Consider the following 24,336-nt stretch of genomic DNA (forward strand, 5'->3'; position numbering starts at 1 on the left):
CCCACGCGCCGCCCGGGCAGCCCGAAGACACCTGAAGGTTCATCCATTCCTGCTCTGCGAAGACCGTGCGCGCCCTCTCTTCAAGGAGTTCACGGTCTTGCTACTATCTCTTAAAAGATGTCTGCCCGGGAGAGGACTGAATTGAAGTCCACAGATCTCCAGTGTCTACCCCTGCCAATGTCTACGCCTGCCCCTAACTCAGCAAACGTTACCCTGATAACTTTTCAGTCCAGCTGAGCAATGTCTACCCACACTCTGCCCTTCTCTTATAGAGACAGAAAGGAGGGGAAGAAGAAAAATGCAGAAGCAGCTGTAGTTCTACTTAGTTCATTTGACACATATTTGTGGTGTACCTACCACACTAATGGAGCTACTCTGGGTGTCGTGGGGCATAAGTGATCAGTTCTTGCCCTCAAAAGGTTTCTAGTCATAGCAATAATAACTACAATAAACACTCACACAGCCAGGCACTGTTCTAAGTGCTTTACATATATCAACTCATTCAATCCTCATCACGGCTCTATGAGGTAGGTACTATTATTATTACCCTCATTTGACTGGGCCAAAAAAGGTTAAGCAGTTCATCCAAGATTACACACACATACTAGCAAGGGTAAAGTCAGGAATGGCACGCAAGCATTCTGGCACCAGAGGCCCCCTCACTCTTACCCTACACTATAATATATAGTAGCTGAATGTTGGCCTTAAGACAGTGGGATTTACTTGAATGATGAGACCACCACTAGATTCCTCACCACTGTCCCAAACCCTCAGCAGTGTGTTGCAAAGGGCGTGGACTTGCATTTGCAAGTCAGGCATGGGGGCAAATCCAGGCCTGAGAGCAAAGTCTGTCAGCCTCAGTTTTCATGTCTTGAAAATGGTCATAATAAAAACCAGTCTATATTCAGATTAAATGGACTAACATATACATAGCTTCCATTTAGTAAATACTAATTCACTGCTTATTGTCAAAGCCAAGTTCTCTCTTCCTGGTTCAGTTCCGTGTCTTCCCAGACGCCCCCTGCCCATTCTCCCCTGGGAGAGAGAGGCAAGGAGGTAAGGGGTTAATTGGGAAAAGGAGTGACAGCTTTACTTATTTTGCTGGGACTTTACTCTCTGAAACTTTGGACACATTGTCTTGCATTTGCAGGAGAGGCTTTTCTAACTTAGAATATAGACCAGCAAGGTGAATGGAAGGTTGCTGAAGCAAGAAAATACACATGGGGCAAACGGTCAGTAATCTGTACCATTTCATCAGACAACTGAGGAAGAGAAGAAACATTGACTTTTTTTTTTTCTTAAATGCTCACATAGAAAGTTTTTACTTTACCTCGTGTTTTCGGAAACACTCCAGACATATCGAATAAGCTCTCCTGAATTTTAAAAACAGAAAAAGGACTGACTGGGGTATATGTGTTTGGGAGTGGGAGTGCAGGGATGGGAGTAATTCAGGAAAAAAGTAAGAGTATTAAGTTCAAAGCAGTTGTTGTTACTCTCTGCCCTTCCTCCTCTCTTTCCTTCCATTCTCCAAAAGCCAGGGTTCATAGGGAGACCCTGTATAGTCTTTAGATGCTTCTCCTGGGAAGGTATGTCTTGCCTATCCCCAGCCCCATTCTGTTGAAAATCAATGATCTAAAAGCCCTTGTTTTAAAAAGGACACTTACTTCAAAAGAATGTGGTGGTCACATGTTAATATTTATGTAGTATTTATTTATGTTTTATTTTATTATTTATTTATATAATATTTATGTAGTATTTATTAGGTAGTATTTATTTATGCACTAATGAGAACTCTTCCAGTCATTTATAAATAAAAACAAAAATGCAAGTGGAGACTACTTAAGTAGCCCTGTATACATCGTCTAAAGTAAACAGAAAAAAAGTCCTAATGATACTTTGTGACAATAAGACTTTGAAAAGATGCTTTAATGAATTCTGTTAGTATTCAGTAGCTGTTAGTAATACAGTAGCACTGTAAACTGGAACACCTTTCAGAAGGCTACATGTCAATACAAAGTGAAAGTCTAGAGATGTTTCTAATCTGACCAATAATACTACACACAGGAAATTGTCCAAAGGCTGTGATTCAGCAGAAGTAAAAGGGATCTGGATAAGGACTAATAGCATCATTTACTAAAACCAAAGCAAGAAAACAATCTAAATATCCAGTGGTAGGCTTCCAATGCAGCCTGGGCCTTTTTCTGTTGTCCTGCTCACCACGTTTTAATGATTTGATGAATCCCTCCTTACTAGATAGTAAGCTCCATGAGCACAGGGTTGGTCTAGATTCTTGGTACATAATAAATATAGATTATAGGAACTAAGAACAGATATCAAATATTTGTAATTTTAAGTAAAAATAACAAAATATTTACACTAGAGCAGAAATTGTAAAATATATAATTATATGTTATATATTTTAATATATATATTTCCATATATATATGGAAATGAGGATACGAAAATGAAAATAGTTATATTAGGAGGGAGAAATCATTGGATAAGTTTTAAATTACTTTCAGTATTCTTCAGTGTTGTTGTTTTAGCCCCTTTGAAACATAAAAAGAGGGAAAATATTTACTGTTAAATATAGCAAACAAGACTTCATAGCAGGGATGAAACCCTAAGTACAAAAACTTGGGAGTCATCCCCCCCAACAGCTCCCCCTCTCTCCCAACACTCAGGTGTTCTTTCTTTGTTCAAGGGTAGAAAGACACAAAATCCTCCTATATCATAGGTAGCATAATCCCATTTTCACTGAAAATCTGAAACAAAGGCAGTATGTTTTAAAGAGACAAGGGAAAAGTCCTCTAAAGCAATCCCTCCTGTGGATAGTGAGTTTGCTGGTTACTAACAGCAGGGGGTGCCAAAAGGATCACTAGTGTTCCCAGGAGAGGGCCTGGAGAGGACAAGTCTCCATTCCCATTAGCGAAGCTTACTCTGTGCTTAGAAAACGTTACAGGTTTTCTTCTAACAATTGGGACCCCTGGGTAAAAACTCACTCTAGAGACTTGAATACACAATAATTTTATTTTTATTTTCATTAACTTGTGATAGTTAGCATCTCCTTGAATTATTATTTTTTTAAAGACTTAATTTATTTATTTGACAGACAGAGATCACAAGTAGGCAGAGAGGCAAGCAGAGAGAGAGGAGGAAGCAGGCTCCCTGCTGAGCAGAGAGCCCAATGTGGGGTTTGATTCCAGGACCCTGTGCTCATTACCTGAGCCAAAGGCAGAGGCTTTAACCCACCTAGCCACCCAGGTGTCCCCATTTCCTTCAATTATAAATATAGTCAACAAATCACAGGAGTATTAGCAGTATTGGCGACTCTGTCAAGAACAGAAAAAAACAAATGTCACAGCACATTACAGTTGCTGCAGACTTCTTAAATCTCATTTATGCTCATCACTACTTTGAAGTGAGAGACTTAGGAGTTAGACCTGCTGCTGGATCTTGGTATTAAAAAGCCATACATATCACTGTATCACAAATTCATTTAATAATTTCAGAAGTATTTAAATATAATGGAATTCTTTTACATTCTTGGTGGATTTTATTTTCTGCATTTACAAACACTTTTTCTGGAAAGGGCTTATAAGTTAAAGCCTTTACCAGAATGCCAAAGGCACGGGAAAATACCCCCTTATCAGTCTAAAGGAAGGCAACTGAGAGGAAAAATCAAAGTTGATTTGAACGAAGTTGGAGAAGAAAAGAAGTATTTTAAGTCACAAGACAAAAGTGGCTGCAATGCACATTTTCACATAGCTTGGAGTTCATGAAGAGAAAGGGAAAACTAAAATTTTTGCTTCACAGTCTCCAAAGTACCAGAGGCCTTTGGTCCAGAGGCCTGGCTCACAGATGCTATGTGCAGAGATCTACCTAATGCAAACTGCTACTGCAAAGCGGTCCGCATTCAATCCAGGTGCAGAAGCATGAAACACAATGCAAACGGGGCCTTCAACATCTCCCTGGAAGTAGTCACTACAAATGGACATCCGGATACCCAGTGGCATTCATATCATGAGCAAACAAGTCCAAATCCTAGAAGGCAGAGATGAAATACTGAGATCAGTAACAGGGTCAATACTCACATTCGAACAAAGAGTGACTCTTTGGATGTCAGACCAGGAGATGAATACTTTTCAACCAGGGCCAAGGTACTGAAGCCGAACTTATGAATGGGCTCGTTGGAGTCCAGTGGGGGGAAGTCTGTGTCAACCTCCCCGTCATCCTCAGCAATATGCAGGCAGTAGGCACTGACGTTGTCACTGAAAGGAAAACCAAAAAGGTGAGTGAATACCAAGATGAAGGAGGGCCAAGGAGACCAGAGCCGATGGTATACAGCAAGCAAACCGGGACACAGCTGTTCTTTTACCCAAGAGCCTGGTGATACATTAGATTCCTCCCAATCCTATTGCATTTGATAGAGAAAACATGGCATACAAAGGGGGAGAAAAGCAATGTGAAATGAGGGCCTTCCAGTACTCTATTCTTTCAACAAATATTTACTGAGCACCTGTTATAGGTAAGATGCAGAACTTAACCCCTTAAATCAAAGATGATATTTATTATTAGCCCTCAAGGAAGCTTACAGTATATCAAGTTGAAAAAGTAAGTACTACATTAGTTACCTGTAAGTATACATAAAATAAATATCATAAAAGAGAAACAAAACTATAAAGGAGAAAAAATTATTGGCATGGGGGAGGAATCAGAGGCCTTTGACTTACGGTTAGGATTAAGAAAATACCTGTTCTAGGTCAGAGGAATACTCAAGGTAACAAAGACAATCCATACAGTTCTCCTTTCTTTGAAGAGTATCAGATTCACATGGCAAGATCTGATTCCAAACATTAACAGAGTAAAAGCAAATGACCTGAGTTATCCTGATGCAGGTAACTACTGTCCTCACATCCCCAGAATGTCCAGTCTGTACTCCCAGATTCCAGACTTCCCCATCTTACAGCCAACACACACTGCCTTCTCTTTCTTTGGGGGAATTAAAAAGCCAACTTGCAGAAAAGAGGTGGGAACCTCTACCATCATAAAGACAATTTAAAGCTTAAAAATCAATTAAAAACATTTTAAGATACCCTGCTTCTAAGTTGAATTGTGAAACTGCTAATCTGCTAGCATTCACAGACATGAACCTAGTAGTTCACAAGGCACTAGAGTTCTAAATTGTGCAGTTTAAATTTGGAGTTTTAATTATATGATTGATGCTTAAATTAATTAATTGCAAAGTGTATGCTAATTGTTTAATTGGTTGCTTGATCTATATAGATCATTTTTTGAATTAAATGAGTTGATTTACAAAGTTTATTGATTGGATGTGACAATGAATTATTTCACTGACTACCTGATTTGCAATTTTCCCAATTAATTCACAAATCTTTAGCTGCAACTCTGCTTATTGAGAGAGAGCCTACTTCAGGTGATCTATACTCAGTCTGTCAGGACTAAGAGATATTTATTATATAAAACAGGTAATAAGGACAGATTAAAATTAATGGGAACTATAAATTTGCTAAATGGATGGATAACAAGAAAGTAATCTGGCTATGTTTGTCTCTATAAATTTCATGTATTTGCAATGCTGTTAAGAAATTTAAAATTCATCTCTGAATGATATGGGAAACTTATGGATCTTTGCAAGAGGTTGCAAACTTAAACCCCAAACACTTACAGCAGCAGAAGAAAGTCCCTTAGATTAAAAAAATGTCATAGTATCGCAGCTAAGAGCTTTGCGTCCAGAAAGACCTGAGTTAAAATCTAAGTTCCAGCACTTATGGGCCACGCAATTTCAGAAAATAAGCTTCACCTCCTTGGGTCTGAGTTTCCACTTCTATAAAAAGGGTACAATCACCTAACTCAGATTAGAGAAGATGATGTATGCAGAGCCTACCATATAACAGAGGTAAAAAATAAATGGTATCGTAACTATACTAAAGTCAGATGGAAAATAACTTGTACAATTACACCAAACCTTAAAAATGCGTTGTGGAGGGGTGCCTGGGTGGCTCAGTGGGCTAAAAAGCCTCTGCCTTCAGCTCAGGTCTTGATCCCAGGGTCCTGGGATCGAGCCCCGCATCGGGCTCTCTGCTCAGCAGGGAGTCTGCTTCCCGGTCTCTGTGCCTGCCTCCCTGCCTACTTGTGATCTCTCTGTTGAATAAATAAATAGAATCTTTAAAAAAAAAAATGCGTTGTGGATGCATATTAGAGCAACAAAACAACAGTAAAGCTAAGCGACATGATCTGGAGTTAGCGTCGGCAGTGCTCCAGCCTTGGGGCCATGGAGCCTCCAGGGTTTTAGGAACAGGGCAGACACTGATGAAGCAAGCAACCGACAGCACAGATTATTTACTGCCGTGTAAATCATCCTGAGGAATGTCTGTGATTCCCCAGCACCACAGAGGTTTCAAGGGCAAATAATAAGCCTATTGATCAAAGTAGAAAGCCAAACACTGGTATCAGAAGAATTCTGTTTTGATTGTCATGGGATGTCCCCAAATCCCCTTCAAAACAAACTCAACACATGTCACAGGCTAAGATCCAAGAGCCTAAAGACTCACTGCCAAGTGCTACTATTCTCCTCAGTTTTTAAAAACAAAGTGTGAAATCATTTAGTCACTCAAAAAACATTTGCAAAGTACCTACCCCATGCTGTAGCCTGCTCTGAGCACTGGGAACACAGCAGAGAAAAGAATGGATGACTCCTCCCATATTATACAAGAGGAATGGAAGTCTTTTCTGGGTCATGAGTAAAAGTTAGCAGCAAACAGTACTCCAACCCTTTCAACCCTTTAATTGAACACCTGAGGGGAAAATGACTAAAACTCCATATTCAACGCATGTACATATTGGTTCCTTTGTGCCTATACGAAGGAATCATTAGTAAAAGAAGCTACTATGGTATTTTGGTTTCTAAAACCTCTTCAGGACTCCAAATTAGTACTAGTACAGTAGCCATTAGTATCATTACCTACATTAACTGAGTGCTATGTGCCAGACACCATGTAAAATAGTGTGGATGGATATACATAAGCTCAATGAATCTTCACACAACTCTGAGTTATTTATTATTATTTCTGATTTACAAATTAGAAAAGCGAGGCTCAATGAAGTTAAGTGGTTTGTTCAAGATTAAATAGCAATAAGTGACAGACCTGAGATTCAAACCCAGGCAGTTAAGAGCCTTCACCTTTGACCCTCACCTATCCCTCTGCCAATTCCATGGTGTGTCTAGACTTGCCAAGTCCCTTGGGAACCCTTGCTTCTATGGAAATGCTACATAATTTGAAAAGGAGGAGGAAACCATGACATATAACTTACAAAAATTAGAAGCTTAGAAAGATTTATTTCAAACTCCTCACTTTTACAGATGGGAAGAGATGCCTAGAAATGAGGAATAAGATGCCCATGATGACCCAGTTCATCATGAGTGGCAAAGCTGGTTCTAGAGAACCCAGGTCTCCTTACTTCCACTCTGTTACTCTTTGATCAAATCAGAAACTGGTGGCATTCTGAAACAGGGAGAGAAAAAGGGGGAAGCTGTCGTCCATGACTCAAGAATCCCCCACATACAGACATCTGGAACTTATAACAAAATGAAAAGAGGGATGCCTCCTCCTTGTGACCTAGTTCGGCAGAAGAAAGAGCGGTTTTACAGTCAGCTCTGGTTTTAATGCTAATTCAACCACTAACCGGCTGTGTGATTAAATCTCTCTGAGATCCTCCATTTTATTTAATGTATAAAAAGCTTTCCTTGATTTCTCTAGGAGAATCATTTGGATCTCTAGGAGAGAGAATCCAACTGATTCTTCTCTGTGGTCTTTTAGAAGTTGATTAATATTTCTATGTATACTTTTCACGTTTTTCTTATTTGTGGTTCTGTGTTCTCCTAAAGAGCAAGGATTCTTCAGTGTCTCTGCATCTTCACTGAAGAGTAAAATGGCTGGCCCTTACAAGGTACTTAACAAATATTTGTTGAATGAATGAATATATGAATGTGTAGACTGAATCACTCTACCCATGAAAAAAACATAAAGGGTATTATTAATGATGTGTGTGCTAACAAGAAGAGGAGAAATAATAAGCTTTTCTTTTTCTTTTTCCTGCTTGTCACATTGATATCTGTTAATCAAATGGGGCTTTCTAGGCAGTGTAGATGAGTCAGAGATTGCAATTCAAGACAAAAGAAGAAAAAGGCCCAGGAAAAGGTGAGCATGAAAGAGGCATTTTTATAGTTCATCAAGATAGGGAGTACTTGGGGCGCCTGGGTGGCTCAGTGGGTTAAAGCCTCTGCCTTAGGCTCAGGTCATGATCCCAGGGTCCTGGGATCGAGCCCCACATTGGGCTCTCCGCTCGGCGGGGAGCCTGCTTCCCACCCCACCCCCCACCCCCCGCCTGTCTCTCTGCCTAATTGTGATCTCTCTCTGTCAAATAAATAAATAAAATCTTAAAAAAAAAAAAAAAAGATAGGGAGTACTGGCACCTCACTTTTTTTCTTTCTTTAAGGGGGAGAGGGGCAGAGGGAGGGAGAGAGAATCTAAAGCAGGCTCCACACCTAGTGTAGAGCCCAACACGGGGTTTGATCTTAACAACCCTAAGATCATGATCTGAGCCGAAATCTAGAGCTGGATGCTTAACTGACTGAGCTACCCAGGCACCCCACACCTCACTTTTTTACGGAGAAAAACACAAATTATTACAACTATGCAAAAATGTAGAATTATATGCATATAAAGTGACTACAAGGAAAGGTACCAAAACGTTTACAAAGGTTGTGCTTACATTTAAGCAATGAGCACTTTTTTCCTGTACCTTCCAGATGTCCCATAATGACTAAGTATAATTTTCATTTTCCTTTATAAAATATATAACTTATTTTTTTGTAAGGGTAATGCAGGCCTATTAGAAACACAAAACAATTTAAAAATATAGAACAGTACAAAGAAGGTTGGGAAATCTCTCACCCCACTATAGAATCACCTGTCCTAAAGACCCCCAGCATTTCCTGCCTCATCCAATCCCTTCTTTTTTTTTTTTAAGATTTTATTTACCTTACAGAGAGAGAGAGAGAGAGAGAGATCACAAGTAGGCAGAGCAGCAGGCAGAGAGAGAGGGGGAAGCAGGCTCCCCGGTGAGCAGAGAGCCTGATGCAGGGCTCTATCCCAGGACCCTGAGATCATGACCTGAGCCGAAGGCAGAGGCTCAACCCATTGAGCCACCCAGGCACCCCACATCTCCTGATTTCTAAGTGGTCATTTTCTCTATCAAGTCCTGGAATTATGGAGAAACTAATCATACTTACTGCATAAAGGTCTTATAAGGATTAAATTACTTAATTAATTGCACAGTACCTGGCATGAAGAAGGATTCTCATTTTGTCAAAATTTCTTCTACCACTCCTAAGCTTCTCATCACACAGAAGCAGAATTAACTATCTAATAGAAGCATGGCAGATAGCGTGAAATAGAGAACACCAGAAGTCCTATTTGTGAGACACTATCAAAGAGATTGAGGAATGATAAAAGACTAGTAAATAACTACAGGTTTGTTCTTATATTTAAGAGTCTGTTTTTCATTTGTCTTTTTTATCTTTGCTCATTTGTTTTGTTTCTTAAATTCCACCTATGAGTGAGATCATATGGTATCATATGGTATTCGTCTTTCTTTGACTTATTTCATTTAGTTACATCCTCTAGATCCATCCATGTTGTTGCAACTGGTGAGATTTCATTCTATTTTATGGCTGAATAATTTTCCATTTTTGATGTATATAGAGTGTATATATAGTGTGTACACACACACACACACACACACACACACACATCTTCTTTATCCATTTATCTATTGAAGGATACTTGCTTCGGTATCTTGGTTATTATAAATAATGTTGCAATAAAAACACAGGAGTACATATATCTTTTTGAATTTATGCTTTCATTTTCTTTGTGTTAATATAACATTGTATATTAAGTATGCTTGAATTAAAAATTAAAAAAAAAAAGAGTTCCTCCTGAAAAAAAGAAAAGACTAATGGAAGTAAGTACAGCATAATAGGATCCACAGAAAGAGGTTTAATTTTAGAAGTGGGTTGGCATGGAAAAAGAAGTCCCTTCCAGGGACAATTATGTTTGTGAGAAGATTGGAAGTTAGAACAATGAATGGGGGCAAAATGGACGCTATTGCCAAAAAGAGTCCTTCTGGAGGACGGGTAGATGGAGATTTTACACACACACACACACACACACACACACACACACACAAACATACTTTGTCATTAAATGTACTTGCTACAGCAACTCTGGAGATTTCATATTTATATAATCAAATAAATATGTGACAAAAAAATAAACATATGTATCTACATATCCAAATCCCTGAAGTGTTAATGAGTATAATTAACTGAATTTCACTTATTCATCTTTCATCAAATAAGGGTAATAAAATTTTGCATTAGAAAAATTTATTTCATTCAATTATTGACCAATACTCATTTCATGTTCAAAGGCCAGTATGGCTTTTATGAAGAGATAAAAGCCTGTAATCCATATATAGGAAGATGGCATTTAATTGACATTTAATTTGTATATGAAAATTTGGGAGCATTCTAGTAAACATCCTAGTTTCCTCCCAAATGTGATTTGACATGTTCAATTTACATACTCATAAAAATTCACTTTTATCTTCAAAACATGCAAAATACACTTAAGGATAAGGACTAGATAGATGAATGCTTGTTTTTTTAAAATGAAAAACAAAAAGAGCACATGGTTCTGCAATATCCAGAACTCTTTACTTGGGCTTTGGTATTTACTTTGATGACAGAATAATTACAAAGAGTGTGTCAAACATTAGCAAGAGAAAGAAAGGCCCTGAGGATTGCAGCATAGAAGTTCATTCTTTGAGGTCAGAGAAAAGTCTTTTAAGACGTTCAAGATTTCCTCATCTCCAAAATAAAAATCCCATAAATATAAAGTAAATCGGTAAGTAACCTTATAAGGTTTGTCAAGCCACAGCCATATCACACAGGAATAGTTAAGTCTAAAATTCCCGGTAAAGAAGTTCTAAAGCGAAAATGCCCACTAATTTCCAAACGGAAGACCTTCATACTGTTTTGAGCTCCTTTTTGGATAGTTCCTCTTACTATGTTTTCAAGTTTGTTGATGTTTTCTTTTATAGTATCTAATCTGCTGTTAAACTCATGTTTTCATTTCAGATCCTATAATTTTCATCTCTAGAAGTTCCATTTGGGTTTTTTAAAATATCTCCTACTTCTTTCCTCTATCATCGTGAACATATGAAGCATGTTTATAATAGCTGTTTTAACATCCCTGTTTGCTAATTCTAACATTCTGGCATTTCTGGGAAGTCCTCTTTCATATCATTCCGAACTAGCTATTTTTAAAAAGAATTCACTATGCAAAATTCCAAGTTTCAGAAATTTGTTAACTCTATTATAAACTGACCCTGAAAATATTCAGTGGGATCTTTCTGAAACACAACATCAAACTGTCACTCCCATACTTAAAACCTTCTGCACCCTTTACAATTAAACCAAAAGAGCCCATTACAAGTATCTGGCTTCCATAAAGTCTTCTCACTATACTTTGTTATGCTTTTCAACTCAATCTTCTGCCATTCCAGAACATACAGCTTAGGCTTCATTCACACTAGCTGCTTATAGTATCCTCATCAGATCATATGTCAGCTCCTGATAATACTCATGCAAGCCTCTCAACCCAGAGGCTCCCTATTCCTAGTCTGTTGGTCATCTTTCGAGATTTAGCTCAGGTATTCCATTCTACTGAGAGGCCTTCCTTGACTTTTCTCCCACCCCTACTCAACCTGAGCCTCCATCTTCTGGCAGAATTAGAAAAATCCTTTCCGATGTTCTTGCAGCTTTCTATATGTCTACTACTGTAGCAAGTCTCAATGACAATGGAGCTAAAATTCTGTAATTCAGTATCTGTCTCACCCATTAGCCTGCATCTTGAGGCTATAAACTTTATTTTATGACTGATTATATTCCTAGTGCCTAGCATTGTACCTGGGATGGTATAAACAACATCTAAATGCCTGCTGATGAATGATTATAAGAATAGAATGATGGATGGATGAAAATCTCAAATGGCTATGTCTCTGGGCGCTATCACCAAGAAAAGTAATTCATTTCTTTGTGTAGCATGGTAGTTAAGAGCAAATGAAATGGAGTGAAACCTGGGTTCAAATCCTGATTCTGCCACTTACTAAATATATGATCTTGAGCAATAACTTAAGTTCCTGATTCTCAGTTTTTCTACTGTTATCTATGAGTAATAGAGGTATTATAAAGAATGAGATAATATACATAAAATGCTTAGCATGGGGCAGGACATAGAGCAGGCACTCCAATGTGTTCATATCTATCCATTCATTACCTAATAAGTATGGGGACTCTGGCACTTGGGATATGTTGATAATGAGCAGTCTTTCCGTCCAGCTCAATAAAGAAAGTATTCGTAAAGAGTATCCCCAAACCTTCATCTATCACTTCAAAAAATATTTCACCAGGCTGAGACTGTCTAACTCAGTGATTTTTTTTTTTTTAAAGATTATATTTATTTATTTGACAGAGAAAGAGCAAGAGAGGGAACACAAGTAGGCAGGTGGGAGAGGGAGAAGCAGGCCTCCTGCCAAGCAGGGAGCCCAGTGTGGGGCTTGATCCCAGGATGCTGGGATCATGACCTGAGCTGAAGGCAGCCGCTTAACAAATGAGCCACCCAGGTGCCCCAAACACAGTGATTTTTAATGAATAAAGGTTTATATATAGTCAGAGGCTTATCTAAGCAGACACCTGGAGAAGAGCTACCTTGGCAAAGGCAAAGGTGGAGAACTTTTAGTCCAGATCTTTGAATCTAAATGCTCCTATGTTCTCTCATCCATTCCACAAATTACTTCTTGAGTACCTGGTATGTGCTAAGCATTATGTTATGGACTGGGGAAAACAAAACAATAAAATAGAGATGGTCGAGCCTCCAAACTTGTATCTATCCTCTGCTTACAAGACTTCACCACACGGACATCTCTCAAGTCATCTCAGCCTTCATTCTATCCAAAACCAAACTCTTTATTCACCCCAGCTTGAACCTCTTTCTTCCCGAGGACCCCCATTTCAGCACCATCATCTACAGTTTTTCTTTTTTCTTTTCTTTATTTCTTTAAAGATTTTGTTTATTTATTTGACAGACAGAGATCACAAGTAGGCAGAGAGGCAGGCAGAGAGAGAGGAGGAAGCAGGCTCCCTGCTGAGTAGAGAGCCTGATGCGGGGCTCTATCCCAGGACCCTGGGATCACGACCCGAGCTGAAGGCAGAGGCTTAACCCACTGAGCCACCCAGGCACCCCCTACAAGTTTTTCTACAGCCAGTCTTCAGCCCTTATCTGTTTTCACTCAACCATGTTGGAGACTTCAATTAATCTCTCTATGCAGATGATTCTTAACTTCATATTTCTAGCTCATAGCTCTCTCCTCTAAACTCCAAACATGGAAGTATAAACAACTATTTGATCTCTGAGTAGTGAGTTCAAGGCCCAGATTGGGTAGAGATTACTAAATAAATAAATAAACTTTAAAAATTCTAAAAAAATAGGTGGAAGACATGAACAGACATTTCTCCAAAGAAGACATCCAGACAGCCAACAGACACATGAAAAGATGCTCAAAAGCACCCATCCTTAGGGAAATGCAAATAAAAAACCATGAGTTATCACTTCACACCTGTCAGAATGGTTAAAATAAAAAACACAAGAAACAAGTGTTGGTGAGCATGTGGAGAAAAGGGAACCTTTGTGCACTGTAGGTGGGGATGCAAACTGGCATAGCCTCTGTGGAAAAGAGTATGGAGGCTCCTCAAAAAATTGAAAATAGATTTACTACATGATCTAGTAATTCCACTACTGGGTACTTACCCAAAGAATATGAAAACACTAATTCAAAAAGATATATGCATCTTTATGTTTATTGTAGCATTACTTACAGTGGCCAAATTATGGAACCAGCCCAGGTGTCCACAGCCATAAAAAAAAGAATGAAGTCTTGCCATTTGCGACAACATGGATGGATCTAGAGTATAATGCTAAGTGATGTAAGTCAGAGAAAGACAAATATACTACATGATTTCACTCACATGTGGAATTTAAGAAACAAAACAAATGAACAAGGAGAGAAGAGACAAACCAAAAAACAGACTGTTAACTACAGAGAATAAACTGATGACTGCCAGAATGGAAATGGGTGGGGGGACGGGTGAACTAGGTGATGAGGATGAAGAGTACACTTACTGTAATGAGCACTGAGTAGTATATGGAGTTGTTGAATCACTCCATTGTACACCTAAAACTAATATAACACTGTATGTTAACTATACTGAACTAGAATAAAAATGAATTTTTAAAAACGACTATTTGAAAACTTCTCTTAGATATAGCAAAGCCATCTCAAATTAATAGAAGATGAAACTTGTGCCCCTCCCACTCCCCTTCCCACATCAAAAAACCCAAATGAAACCCAGTCTTCCAGTGCCCCCCACCTCAGTGAACAGCATAATACATCAACTGGTGCAAGTCAAAAATCTAGGGAGCCACCTTTGGTACCTCTCCTCTCCCACACTTCTCATATGTAGTTGATCCCTAAGTCCTATGAATTTTACCTCTTTAAAAAAAATTAACATATAATGTATTATTTGTTTCAGGGGTACAGATCTGTGATTCATCAGTCTCACACAATTCACACACTCACCATAGCACATACCCTCCCCAATGTCCATCACCCAGCCACCCCAACCTGCCAACCCCCATCCCCTGAATTTTACCTCTTAAACATTTCCAGAATCTGTCCTCCTCTCTTAATCTCCACTGTGGTCCCTGCCCACCTCAGTCTCATCTCACTCTATCTTCTCTTCCCTACTTTGCGCTCCAGCCATACTGGTCTTCGTTAATTCCCTGACCACTACATGCCTCCTCCTGCCACAGTGTCAATGTCATGCAGTTCCATCTGCCAGGAACCTCCCCCTGCTAAAAACTTCTGGTATCACTTTCTCAGGGAATTTCTCCCTGACTTGCAAGGCTAGGCTCTCATAAATGGCTTTCCTTTCCTTCACATTACTTAACGCAGTTTTTATGCAAACACTATTTGGTTTAATTATTTGAATTATTTGCCCATTTCCCTCACTAGATTGTGGAATTCATGAAAGAAAGACCATGTCTGGCTCCACTCACCATTGTATATCCAGCAAAATGTGTGGTATATAACAAACACTCAATAAATATTTATTGAATGCATGAATGAATACAAATGATAAGTGAAATGAGCCAGTTACAAAATGCTCTTACACTTGACAATTTCTTCCTCATCAAACTGTAAATTTTTTGAGTGCAGCAATCACATTTCTCTTGTTCCCCATTTTATCCTTGATACCTAGAGCCTCGGACTCCATAAATTTTTGCTGAATGAAGGAATAACAAAGAATTGAAGTCTTCAAGATTAAGCTGGATATCAAGAGAAGAGTGAGAAAGGCATTTCTGACTAAGGAAACAGCAAAAAGCAGACATGGTATCAGTGGTATCAAAAAGCTGCCAGTTAAAGGATGTGATGTGTTAAAGAATGGATGCATGGGAGCATAGTTGAGGATCAGAATGGGAAGGGCCTCTTGGGCCATATTATGTAGGTAAGTGGTTCTCAATGATGACTCTAAGGGAAATAAATTAGAAGCAGCAACCCAGAAATAGGATCGCAGAAAGAGGTGGTCATGTAGACAGCAAAAGTGGGGAAGTATAAAGAATTCAAATTGCAAAGCTGTCAGAAAACATAATGTAAAATCAAATATTCTTATATACTTACATAAGCCCACAAGGGCACCAGTGTATCATAGCACAGTATAATTCTTTGAATCATTAAGAAAGAGCTAAATTATACTTCTGTTGTTGAACTACTACCAGTAATGGTCGTAGTAGTAGCTGGCTGTAGTTACAGTATTTAATGGCAACAGAAATAAACACTTACTAAGTACGTGTCATGTATTTTCTCATTTTATTTTCATAACTACCCTGTTATTCTCATTTTACATATGAGCTAACTAGAGTATAAGGTATTGAAGTAATTCAGCCAAGATCACACCAAAGTGTTAATGCCAGAATTTAAACCCAGACTCTGGCTTTGGATCCCATACTCTTAACCACTATGCTATATTCTAAGAACTTGTAAGTTTATTCGTGGTAATCATTTTATAACATATGTGTATTTGATACGCTTACACATTACAAAACTATTACCACCGGGGCACCTGGGTCGCTCAGAGGGTTAAGCCTCTGCCTTCGGCTCAGGTCATGATCTCAGGGTCCTGAGATCAAGCCCCATGTCAGGCTCTCTGCTCAGCAGGGAGCGTGCTTCTCCCCCTCTCTCTGCCTGCCTCTCTGCCTACTTGTGATCTCTCTCTCTGTCAAATAAATAAATAAAATCTTAAAAAAACCCCACAAACTATTAGCACCAAGTACATTAGCTAACACCACCATCACATCACATATTACCATTTCTTTTTGGGGGTAAGAATATTAAATATCTACTCCCTCGGCAACTTTCAAGTATATAAAATAGTATTGTTAACTGAAATTGCAATGCCGCACATTAGATCTCCAAAACTTACTCATTTTCTTTCTTTCTGGGGGGCGGAGAGGGAGAGAATCATAAGCAGGCTCCATGCTGAGTACAGAGACTGACATGGGGCATGATCTCATGACCCCGTGATCATGACCCGAGCTGAAATCCACAGTCAGGCACTTAATGACTGAGCCATCCAGGCATCCCCAAAACGTATTCATTTTCTAAACGGGAGTTTGTACTCTGACCAGTATCTCCCCATTTCTCCCATTCCCCAGTCCATGGTAACCATGATTCTAATCTCTGTTTCTATGAATTTGGTTTTAGACTGCACGTATGTAGTGATATTATGCAGTATTTGTCTTCCTCGGACTTATTTCATTTAGCATAATGCTCTCAAGGTCAATCCATGTTGTCGCAATGGCAGGATCTCTTTCTCACAGCTGAATAACATTCTACTATGTATATCTATACCACATCTTCCTTATCTTTTCATCTATAGACAGACATTCAGGTTGTTTCCATATCATGAAAACTGTGAAACATATCACTGTGAAAAAATGCTGTAATGAACACGGGTGTGCAGATATCTCTTCAAGATCTTGTTTTCATTTCTTTCAGATACACATCCAGAAGTGGGATTGCTAGATCATCCGGTAGTTCTATTTTTAATTTTTTAAAGATGATTTATTTATTTATTTGACAGACAGAGATCACAAGTAGGCAGAGAGGCGGTCAGAGAGAGAGGAAGGGAAGCAGGCTCCCTGCTGAGCAGAGAGCCCGATGCAGGGCTCAATCCCAGGACCCTGGGATCATGACCTGAGCCGAAGGCAGAGGCTTTAGCCCACGAGTCACCCAGGCGCCCCTTATTTATAATTTTTTAAGGAACCTCCATATTGTTTTCCATTGTGTCTGCACCTATTTACATTCCTACCAACAGTGCGCAAGGATTCTCTTTTCTCCATATCCTCGCCAACACTTGTTATATCTTGTCTTTTTGATGACAGCCATTCTAACAGTTGTAAGATGACTGCATTATCTTTCTTTTGGACAGCTCTACTCTATTGCCGGAAACTGCCACTGAGTAATGCAATAATCTCAAAAGTATACTACTCCAGCCTTCTAGACTGCAGCAAAACTCTTCCGGCTTTTAGTAGATCACCCGTCAGCAGCCTCATAAAGAACAATAGTAAGTAAGAGACCAGTGAAATATGTTGAATACTTAAGGGACTACTGAAAAGAAGAAGGCAAAGAATAGCTATTCTAGTGTACAACAGAGTCATAATACAGGACTAAAGTCTGCACAAAAACTGGGACTAGTCAAAATTACCCTTGAAAAATCTCTTAAGTTATCTATGAAGCAGAGTAAATGTGGTTGCCTGTAAAGAGCACGTGTATATACCTCCCACCTCAAGTTCTTGATGGGATAAAACCTCACTGAATTTTATTTTTCTCTCTTTCGTGAATGGGTGTTACTCAAAAGATACTGTTTCACTCTTGAATATGATGAAATATACATTAAAAAGGAATGTTTAAAAATTTTTATATGTCAAAAATAGATCCACACAAATATAGTCAACTGATACTTAACAAAGGAGCGAAGGCTTTGGGAGCAAAGCAGCAAAAGGAATGGAGAAAGGATAATCTTTTCAAGTGGGTATTCACGTGTTAAAAAAAAAATCTAGACATAGACCTTACACATTTTACAAAAATTAACTCAAAATGAATCACCAAGCTAACTGTGAGGCACAAAAAAAACATAGAAAACTTCTAGAAAATAACATATAATAATATTTAGGTAACACTGGGTCTGGTGATGATTTTTTAGGTACAACGCCAAAATACAATCTATGAAAGAAAAAAGTGGTAAGTTGGAGCTGATGCTGTTAAGAAAATGAAAATATAAGCCACAGGTTGGGAGAAAATCTTTACAAAACACATAACTGATAGGTATATAAAGAACTCTGAAAAATAAATAAGAAAACAACCCGATTAAAAAATTGGCCAAAGATCTGGACAGCTCACCAAAGAACACAGATAGGTGTCAAATAAGCATGTGAAAAGATGCTCAAAAAGGAAATTGCAAATTCAAACAAAGATGAGATACCACTGCACACCTATTAAAATAGCTAAAATCCAAAACATTTACAAAACCAAATGCTGGAAAGGATTTACAGCAAAAGGAACACTCATAAATTGATGATGGAAATACCAAATGGTGTAACTATCTTGGAAGACATTTTGGCAGTTTCTTAGAAAGTTAAACAAAGGCTTATCACACAATCCAGCAACTGCACTCCTAGTTACTTGTGAAATGAATTCAAAACTTATGTCTACATGAAAACCTGCCATAAATGTTTATAGCAGATTTACTAGTAATTGCCAAAAACTGGAAGCAACCAAGATGTCCTTCAATAGGTGAATGGAAAAACAACTGTGGTACATTCATACCATGGAATATTATTCAGCTAAATAAAGAAATGAAATATCAAGCCATGAGAAGACATGAAGGAACCTTAAATACATATTGCTAAGTGAAAGATGACAGTCTGAAAACGCTACATATAGTATGATTTCAACTAGCTGACATTCTAGAAAATGCAAAACTATTGAGACAGTAAAAAGATAAGTGGTTGCTAAAGGTGAGGAGGAAGAGACTAAAGAGTGGAGCACAGGGCATTTCTAGGGTGGTGGAACAATTCTCTATGATGCAATCATTAGAACTACACGATATAGGGGCGCCTGGCTGGCTTAGTCGGAAGAGCATGTGACTCTTGATCTCAGGGTCCTGGGTTTGACCCCCACACTGGGTGTAGAGATTACTAAAAGAATAAATAAAATTAAGGAAAAAAAGAACTGTACAATACAAAGAGTGTACCCTAATGTAAACTATTGATTTTAGTTAGTAATAATGTATCAGTATTGGTTTATCAATTATAACAAATGTAACACACTAATGCAAGGTGTTAATAACAGGGGAAAACAAGTGTCAGGAAGGAGATATGTGGCAACTCTGAACTTTCTGTATGGTTTTTCTGTAAACCTAAAACTACTGTAAAAATAAAGCTTATTAAAAAATGTTTTAAAAATCTTATAGGTAACTGACTTCAGAATTTTAAATAAATCAAAACAGAGAAAGGCCACAACAAAAAAACATAAAACACAAAACTTAAACAAATTGACTAACATGAAACTAACACATCATGGTGAGGATAAATGTTAGTAAGATAAACTTCCCTATAAAAAGTGATTTAGGGATGTCTGGCTAGCTGAGTCAGTGAAGCATGAGATTCCTGACCTTGGAGTTGTGAGTTCAAGACCCACATTGGGTGTAGAAATTACTTAAACATAAAATCTTAAAAAAAAAAAAAAAAAAGAGTGATTTAGACAGGGTCAAAAAAAGAAAAACCTCACAAAATTATTTAACATATTTAAAACAAAAAGGCAAAGATAATAGGCTGAAAACAAAGATCAGACAAATGCAAAGAACGGGGCAAAAAAGCTCATATTATGGAAGCAAAGAAAGAGGCAGGACACAATACATAAAACAAATAGGACTGTTTTATATTGAAAAACGTAGAACTCACAATAAGATACGAAATGCATGAATACTGCTGGGTGCTGAAATATGTAAAGTGGAAATTGCTGAAATCTCAGGAGAAATGGACAGAAACAAACAAGAAAATGGAAACATTAATCCACTTCTCTTAATCATCCATAGACCAAATAATCAAAAATATAAGAACAGTAATTAAAGATACTGCTTTAATAAGAATACACTTAATTCTCTAACATAGAGAATATGTCTCCAGAATCCACAAAATATTTATAAAAAATTTATTGTGTAGTAAGCCCCCCAAATATAAGTGAATGTCTAAGCAGAAATTTTATAGGCCACATTTTCTGATGAAAATTCAATAAACATGAATCCAAATAACAAAGTCTAAATTAAAAAATTCAACCACCTAGAGACTGAAATGATTTCGGTTCACTTCTTTGCAAATGTTTTCCCTGAAATCACTGTATCAAAAGAAGCAGGGAATTAGTTTAAGTATCACATTCCGTCTTGCTCAAGAGTCACAGGTATAAGAGCAAAGGAAGCCAAAAATTCTAGCCAAATTCTCCATTCCTTCCCTGGGGCCAAAGCCTACTACCATTGACAGTTTTCAAGGCCCAGAGACAGGAGAATAATATTCCTAAATAAATGGTTTGCTTAACAACCAGACTGAAACCATCCATCTAGCAATTTGGCCTCCTGTGAATGAAGAGCTCTTCACACAGCTAACTCAGTAGAAAAGATCAAATAAGGATCTATTCCAACACTTAAGTACAAACAAGCTAGAAGAAAATACCTTGCACTGTACTGCCCGACAGGAAGAGATCCCAGGTATTTATTTTATAGATTGTCTTAATAACACACAAAACTGAGAAATCCACCATCGCATAAGAATTATAAAAAAATTCAAAGAACCAATGGTTTATTCAGATTCAATGTAATTTTGTAATTCAAAATATACTTATAAAGCAACTACTAAAAAATGTGAATGTGTTAGCTATCTCAGGAATATAAATCTTAAGATGTACTCAATTTCAGAGGCTTACAAACTACTATAAGATACAATCTCCATTTTGGGGGTTCAGAATTGCTAATTAAACGATTTGAATCTTCCTTGTCCTTACTACTTTTTCGTCTGCTTTATCAGGTTTCAATAGGAATGCATCAGAATTTCCCATTAGGACTGTCAATCACTCAATGCTGCCTTTCAATTCCCTTAGAATTTTTTGGGACTAGGGGTATATTATAATCTTGGTGGGCTGTGTCTCTTTTTTCATTATACAGTTTACCAAAATATGTCTATTGATGTGTTTTTGCTTTAAATTCTACTGTTTTGACTCTCTGCGACAGGTTCATTTCCCCACCTTTACCCCCACCCTCCATCTCCCTTGGCCAGGGGAAGCTGAATGAAGACTGTGGCCCATGGGAAAGGAGAAGCAGAATGGCTGCCTGACAGCTTCTGGAATGGAAGGAAATAAAGATCTTTTGTAAAAGAAAAGTTCTTAATTTTGATGAAGTCCAAATCATCATTTTGTTTTCTATTATGGATCCTGCTTTCAGTGTCATGTGTAAGACCTCTTCATCTAGCTCTTGGTCCCAAAGATTTTCTACTCTGTTTTCTCCTGAAAGTTTAAAGTTTTACATTTCAATCTCAATTCATTTTTGAACCAATTTGATACAAGATAGATGAGGTTTAGGTTGACTTTTTTGGTTTACGGATGTCTTGCTGTTCCAGTAGCATTCGCTGAAAAGGCTAAACCTTCTTCCATTTCGTTTATATGTGCTTTTAATATGAAGACTCATTCGTATCTTCCTGCAATCTGGGAAATACTCTGGCATCATTATCTCTTCAAATGCTGTTTCTCCATGATTCCCTCCATTCTCTGCCTCACTAGTGGGAGGCTCTCCATCTTTCCTCCATGTCTCTTAACTCACTCATCTTTCATTCTCTGTATCTCTTTATCTCTCTGTGTTACACCCCAGGTTAGTAATTGAAATCACTGGTACTATCATTCAACTCAGTCCCTCTTTAATTGTGCCCAGTCTAGAGTTTACCCCATATGATTTTTTTGTTACTTTAACAAATACCTTTTATATTTCCAGTACTTTTAACTAGTTCTCTTCTAAATCCACCCCTTAATTCTCATCTGCTTGGTCTTCTTTCACAATTTCTTAGACATTTACCATGGCCATTATTCCTTCATCTCTTTGATGATTTTAAACATATTTATTTGAAGTTGATTTTCAGAATGCTTATTGTATTTTCTTGGGAGTGAATTCATCTCCTGATTATTGTCTTTCTTAATACTCATTATATTCATTTGTTTGGGAGTCTTAATTTGCTAGTTCTTCTTGAATAGGAACAGTTTCTCTCTTTCTCTCTCTCCCTCCCTTCCTCCCCACATCTCCCTGTTCTTAAACAGCTTTGCACCATCCTCCATCCCCATGAGAGCAGAGACCTTCACTCTAGAACCAGGTCTTATCCTGACAGCTCAGGGTTCCCATCCCTTGGAAACACTAGGGCTATCATAAAGCCGGTCATGTCACGGCCAGGTCCCAGCTGCACTGCTACCTCTCTTCCCTCTCCACCCCAGAAACACAACTTTGAACAAGCCACAGACCCAGGCAGCTTTGCTCAGTTTCTTTTCATAAGGAGGACAGTCCCATCCCAGTTTCTAGTTTCCAGCAGTGAGACTTCCACTCGTCTTGATCCAGGCATGAAGTTCCTTTGGTCTCCATACCCTCAAGCAGTGTTGTCCACTCTTTTGACATGATGGCATGCTTTGAAAATAACAGTATGTGTACCACATGTGGGTAGATGGATATTTGAATATTTTAATATCACCCATAATACTAGAGTAGGGAGTATAATGTAATAGAGAACAGCTAGGGCTCTGAAGCCAGAGATCCCCAGGTTTTAATGCCAGTTCTAGCACTTACTGTGTGATTTAGGAAGGTTACTTAGTCTCTCTGAGCTTTAGTTTCCTCATCCATAACATTATGTCACAGTTAGACTCTTGACTCTGTTCACTACTAGCTGTGTAACTCTGGGCAGCCCTGTGTGTCTCTTGGTCTCAGTGCTTGCACTAAGCAATATCTTAGTTAACTCAGACATGCACAAATTCCCTAGCACTTTGGGTCCTTTTCCTGTTTTCTTGCTTGTACTTCGTGTTGAAAAAAAGGATAACACTATAGGTCAGCCTTGGGCTGAGCTGTTGAATCAACCCTTTTCTGAGCCTACGTGTTTGAAAAGGCTTGGTTGAAAGGTTTCTATTGCCACAGAAGCAGTAAAGATTATCTTTACATTCACAATTTATTCAGGCAAAGTGGAGGGTAATGTCATAAGAACTTGAAAAAATAATTTATTTTTTAAAAGATGTTATTTATTTTAGAAATAGAGAGAGAGAAAGCATGTGCATGAGCAGGGGGAGGGCCAGAGGGTGAGGGAGAGACAGAATCCCAAGCAGACTCCACCCTGAACTCACAGCCTGATGTGGGGCTCAATCTCACGACCCTGAGATCATGACCTGAGCTGAAATCCAGAGTTGGATGCTCAACTGACTGAGCCACCCTGGTGCCCCCAAAGAATAATTTAAGTACAAATTAAATGTACCTCAAGAAGAAAGAAATAAAACAACTGACCACAGACTGGACTGTTCTAAGAGAAGAGAAAGTCTCCATAAGAATCCATTCCAAGGGGCGCCTGGGTGGCTCAGTGGGTTAAGCCTCTGCCTTCGGCTCAGGTCATGGTCTCGGGGTCCTGGGATTGAGCCCCGCATCGGGCTCTCTGCTCAGCGCAGAGCCTGCTTCCTGTTCTCTCTCTGCCTGCCTCTCCGCCTACTTGTGATCTCTGTCTGTCAAATGAATAAAATATTAAAAAAAAAAAAAAGTGAAGACACTTAGAAGGCTCCCCTTCAAGTGTCCTCAAGTTCTTCCAATTGTTTAAAAAAAAAAAAAAGAATCCATTCCAAAATGAAGGCACCCACTATATTTTGACCCAAACCTTACTGCTCAAGAGAGCACAGGAAACTAGAAGAGGCTGGCTATCTGATGAGACATTTAAGTAGAGAACCAACATGGCAAAGCACTTTGATGTTTGGGTTATGATATATAGGCAGGAGTCTATTCAAGTGCTA

The 24,336-nt window shown here is 38.4% G+C and overlaps 1 protein-coding gene across 7 annotated transcripts in view; it reads right to left on the reverse strand.

Moving 5' to 3' along the window:
• Window positions 1-24,336, reverse strand: part of MAPKAP1 (MAPK associated protein 1) — a 243,423-nt gene that overhangs the window by 108,702 nt on the left and 110,385 nt on the right. For all 7 annotated transcript variants that reach the window (XM_032865872.1, XM_032865869.1, XM_032865871.1 and 4 more), the window contains one exon: window positions 4,095-4,271. In XM_032865872.1, coding sequence (XP_032721763.1) covers window positions 4,095-4,271 — 177 coding nt within the window. The remainder of the gene's footprint in view (window positions 1-4,094; window positions 4,272-24,336) is intronic.

The sequence above is a fragment of the Lontra canadensis genome, unplaced genomic scaffold, assembly GCF_010015895.1.
Source record: "Lontra canadensis isolate GAN:19392208 unplaced genomic scaffold, GSC_riverotter_1.0 scaffold30, whole genome shotgun sequence".
NCBI classification, from domain to species: domain Eukaryota; kingdom Metazoa; phylum Chordata; class Mammalia; order Carnivora; family Mustelidae; genus Lontra; species Lontra canadensis.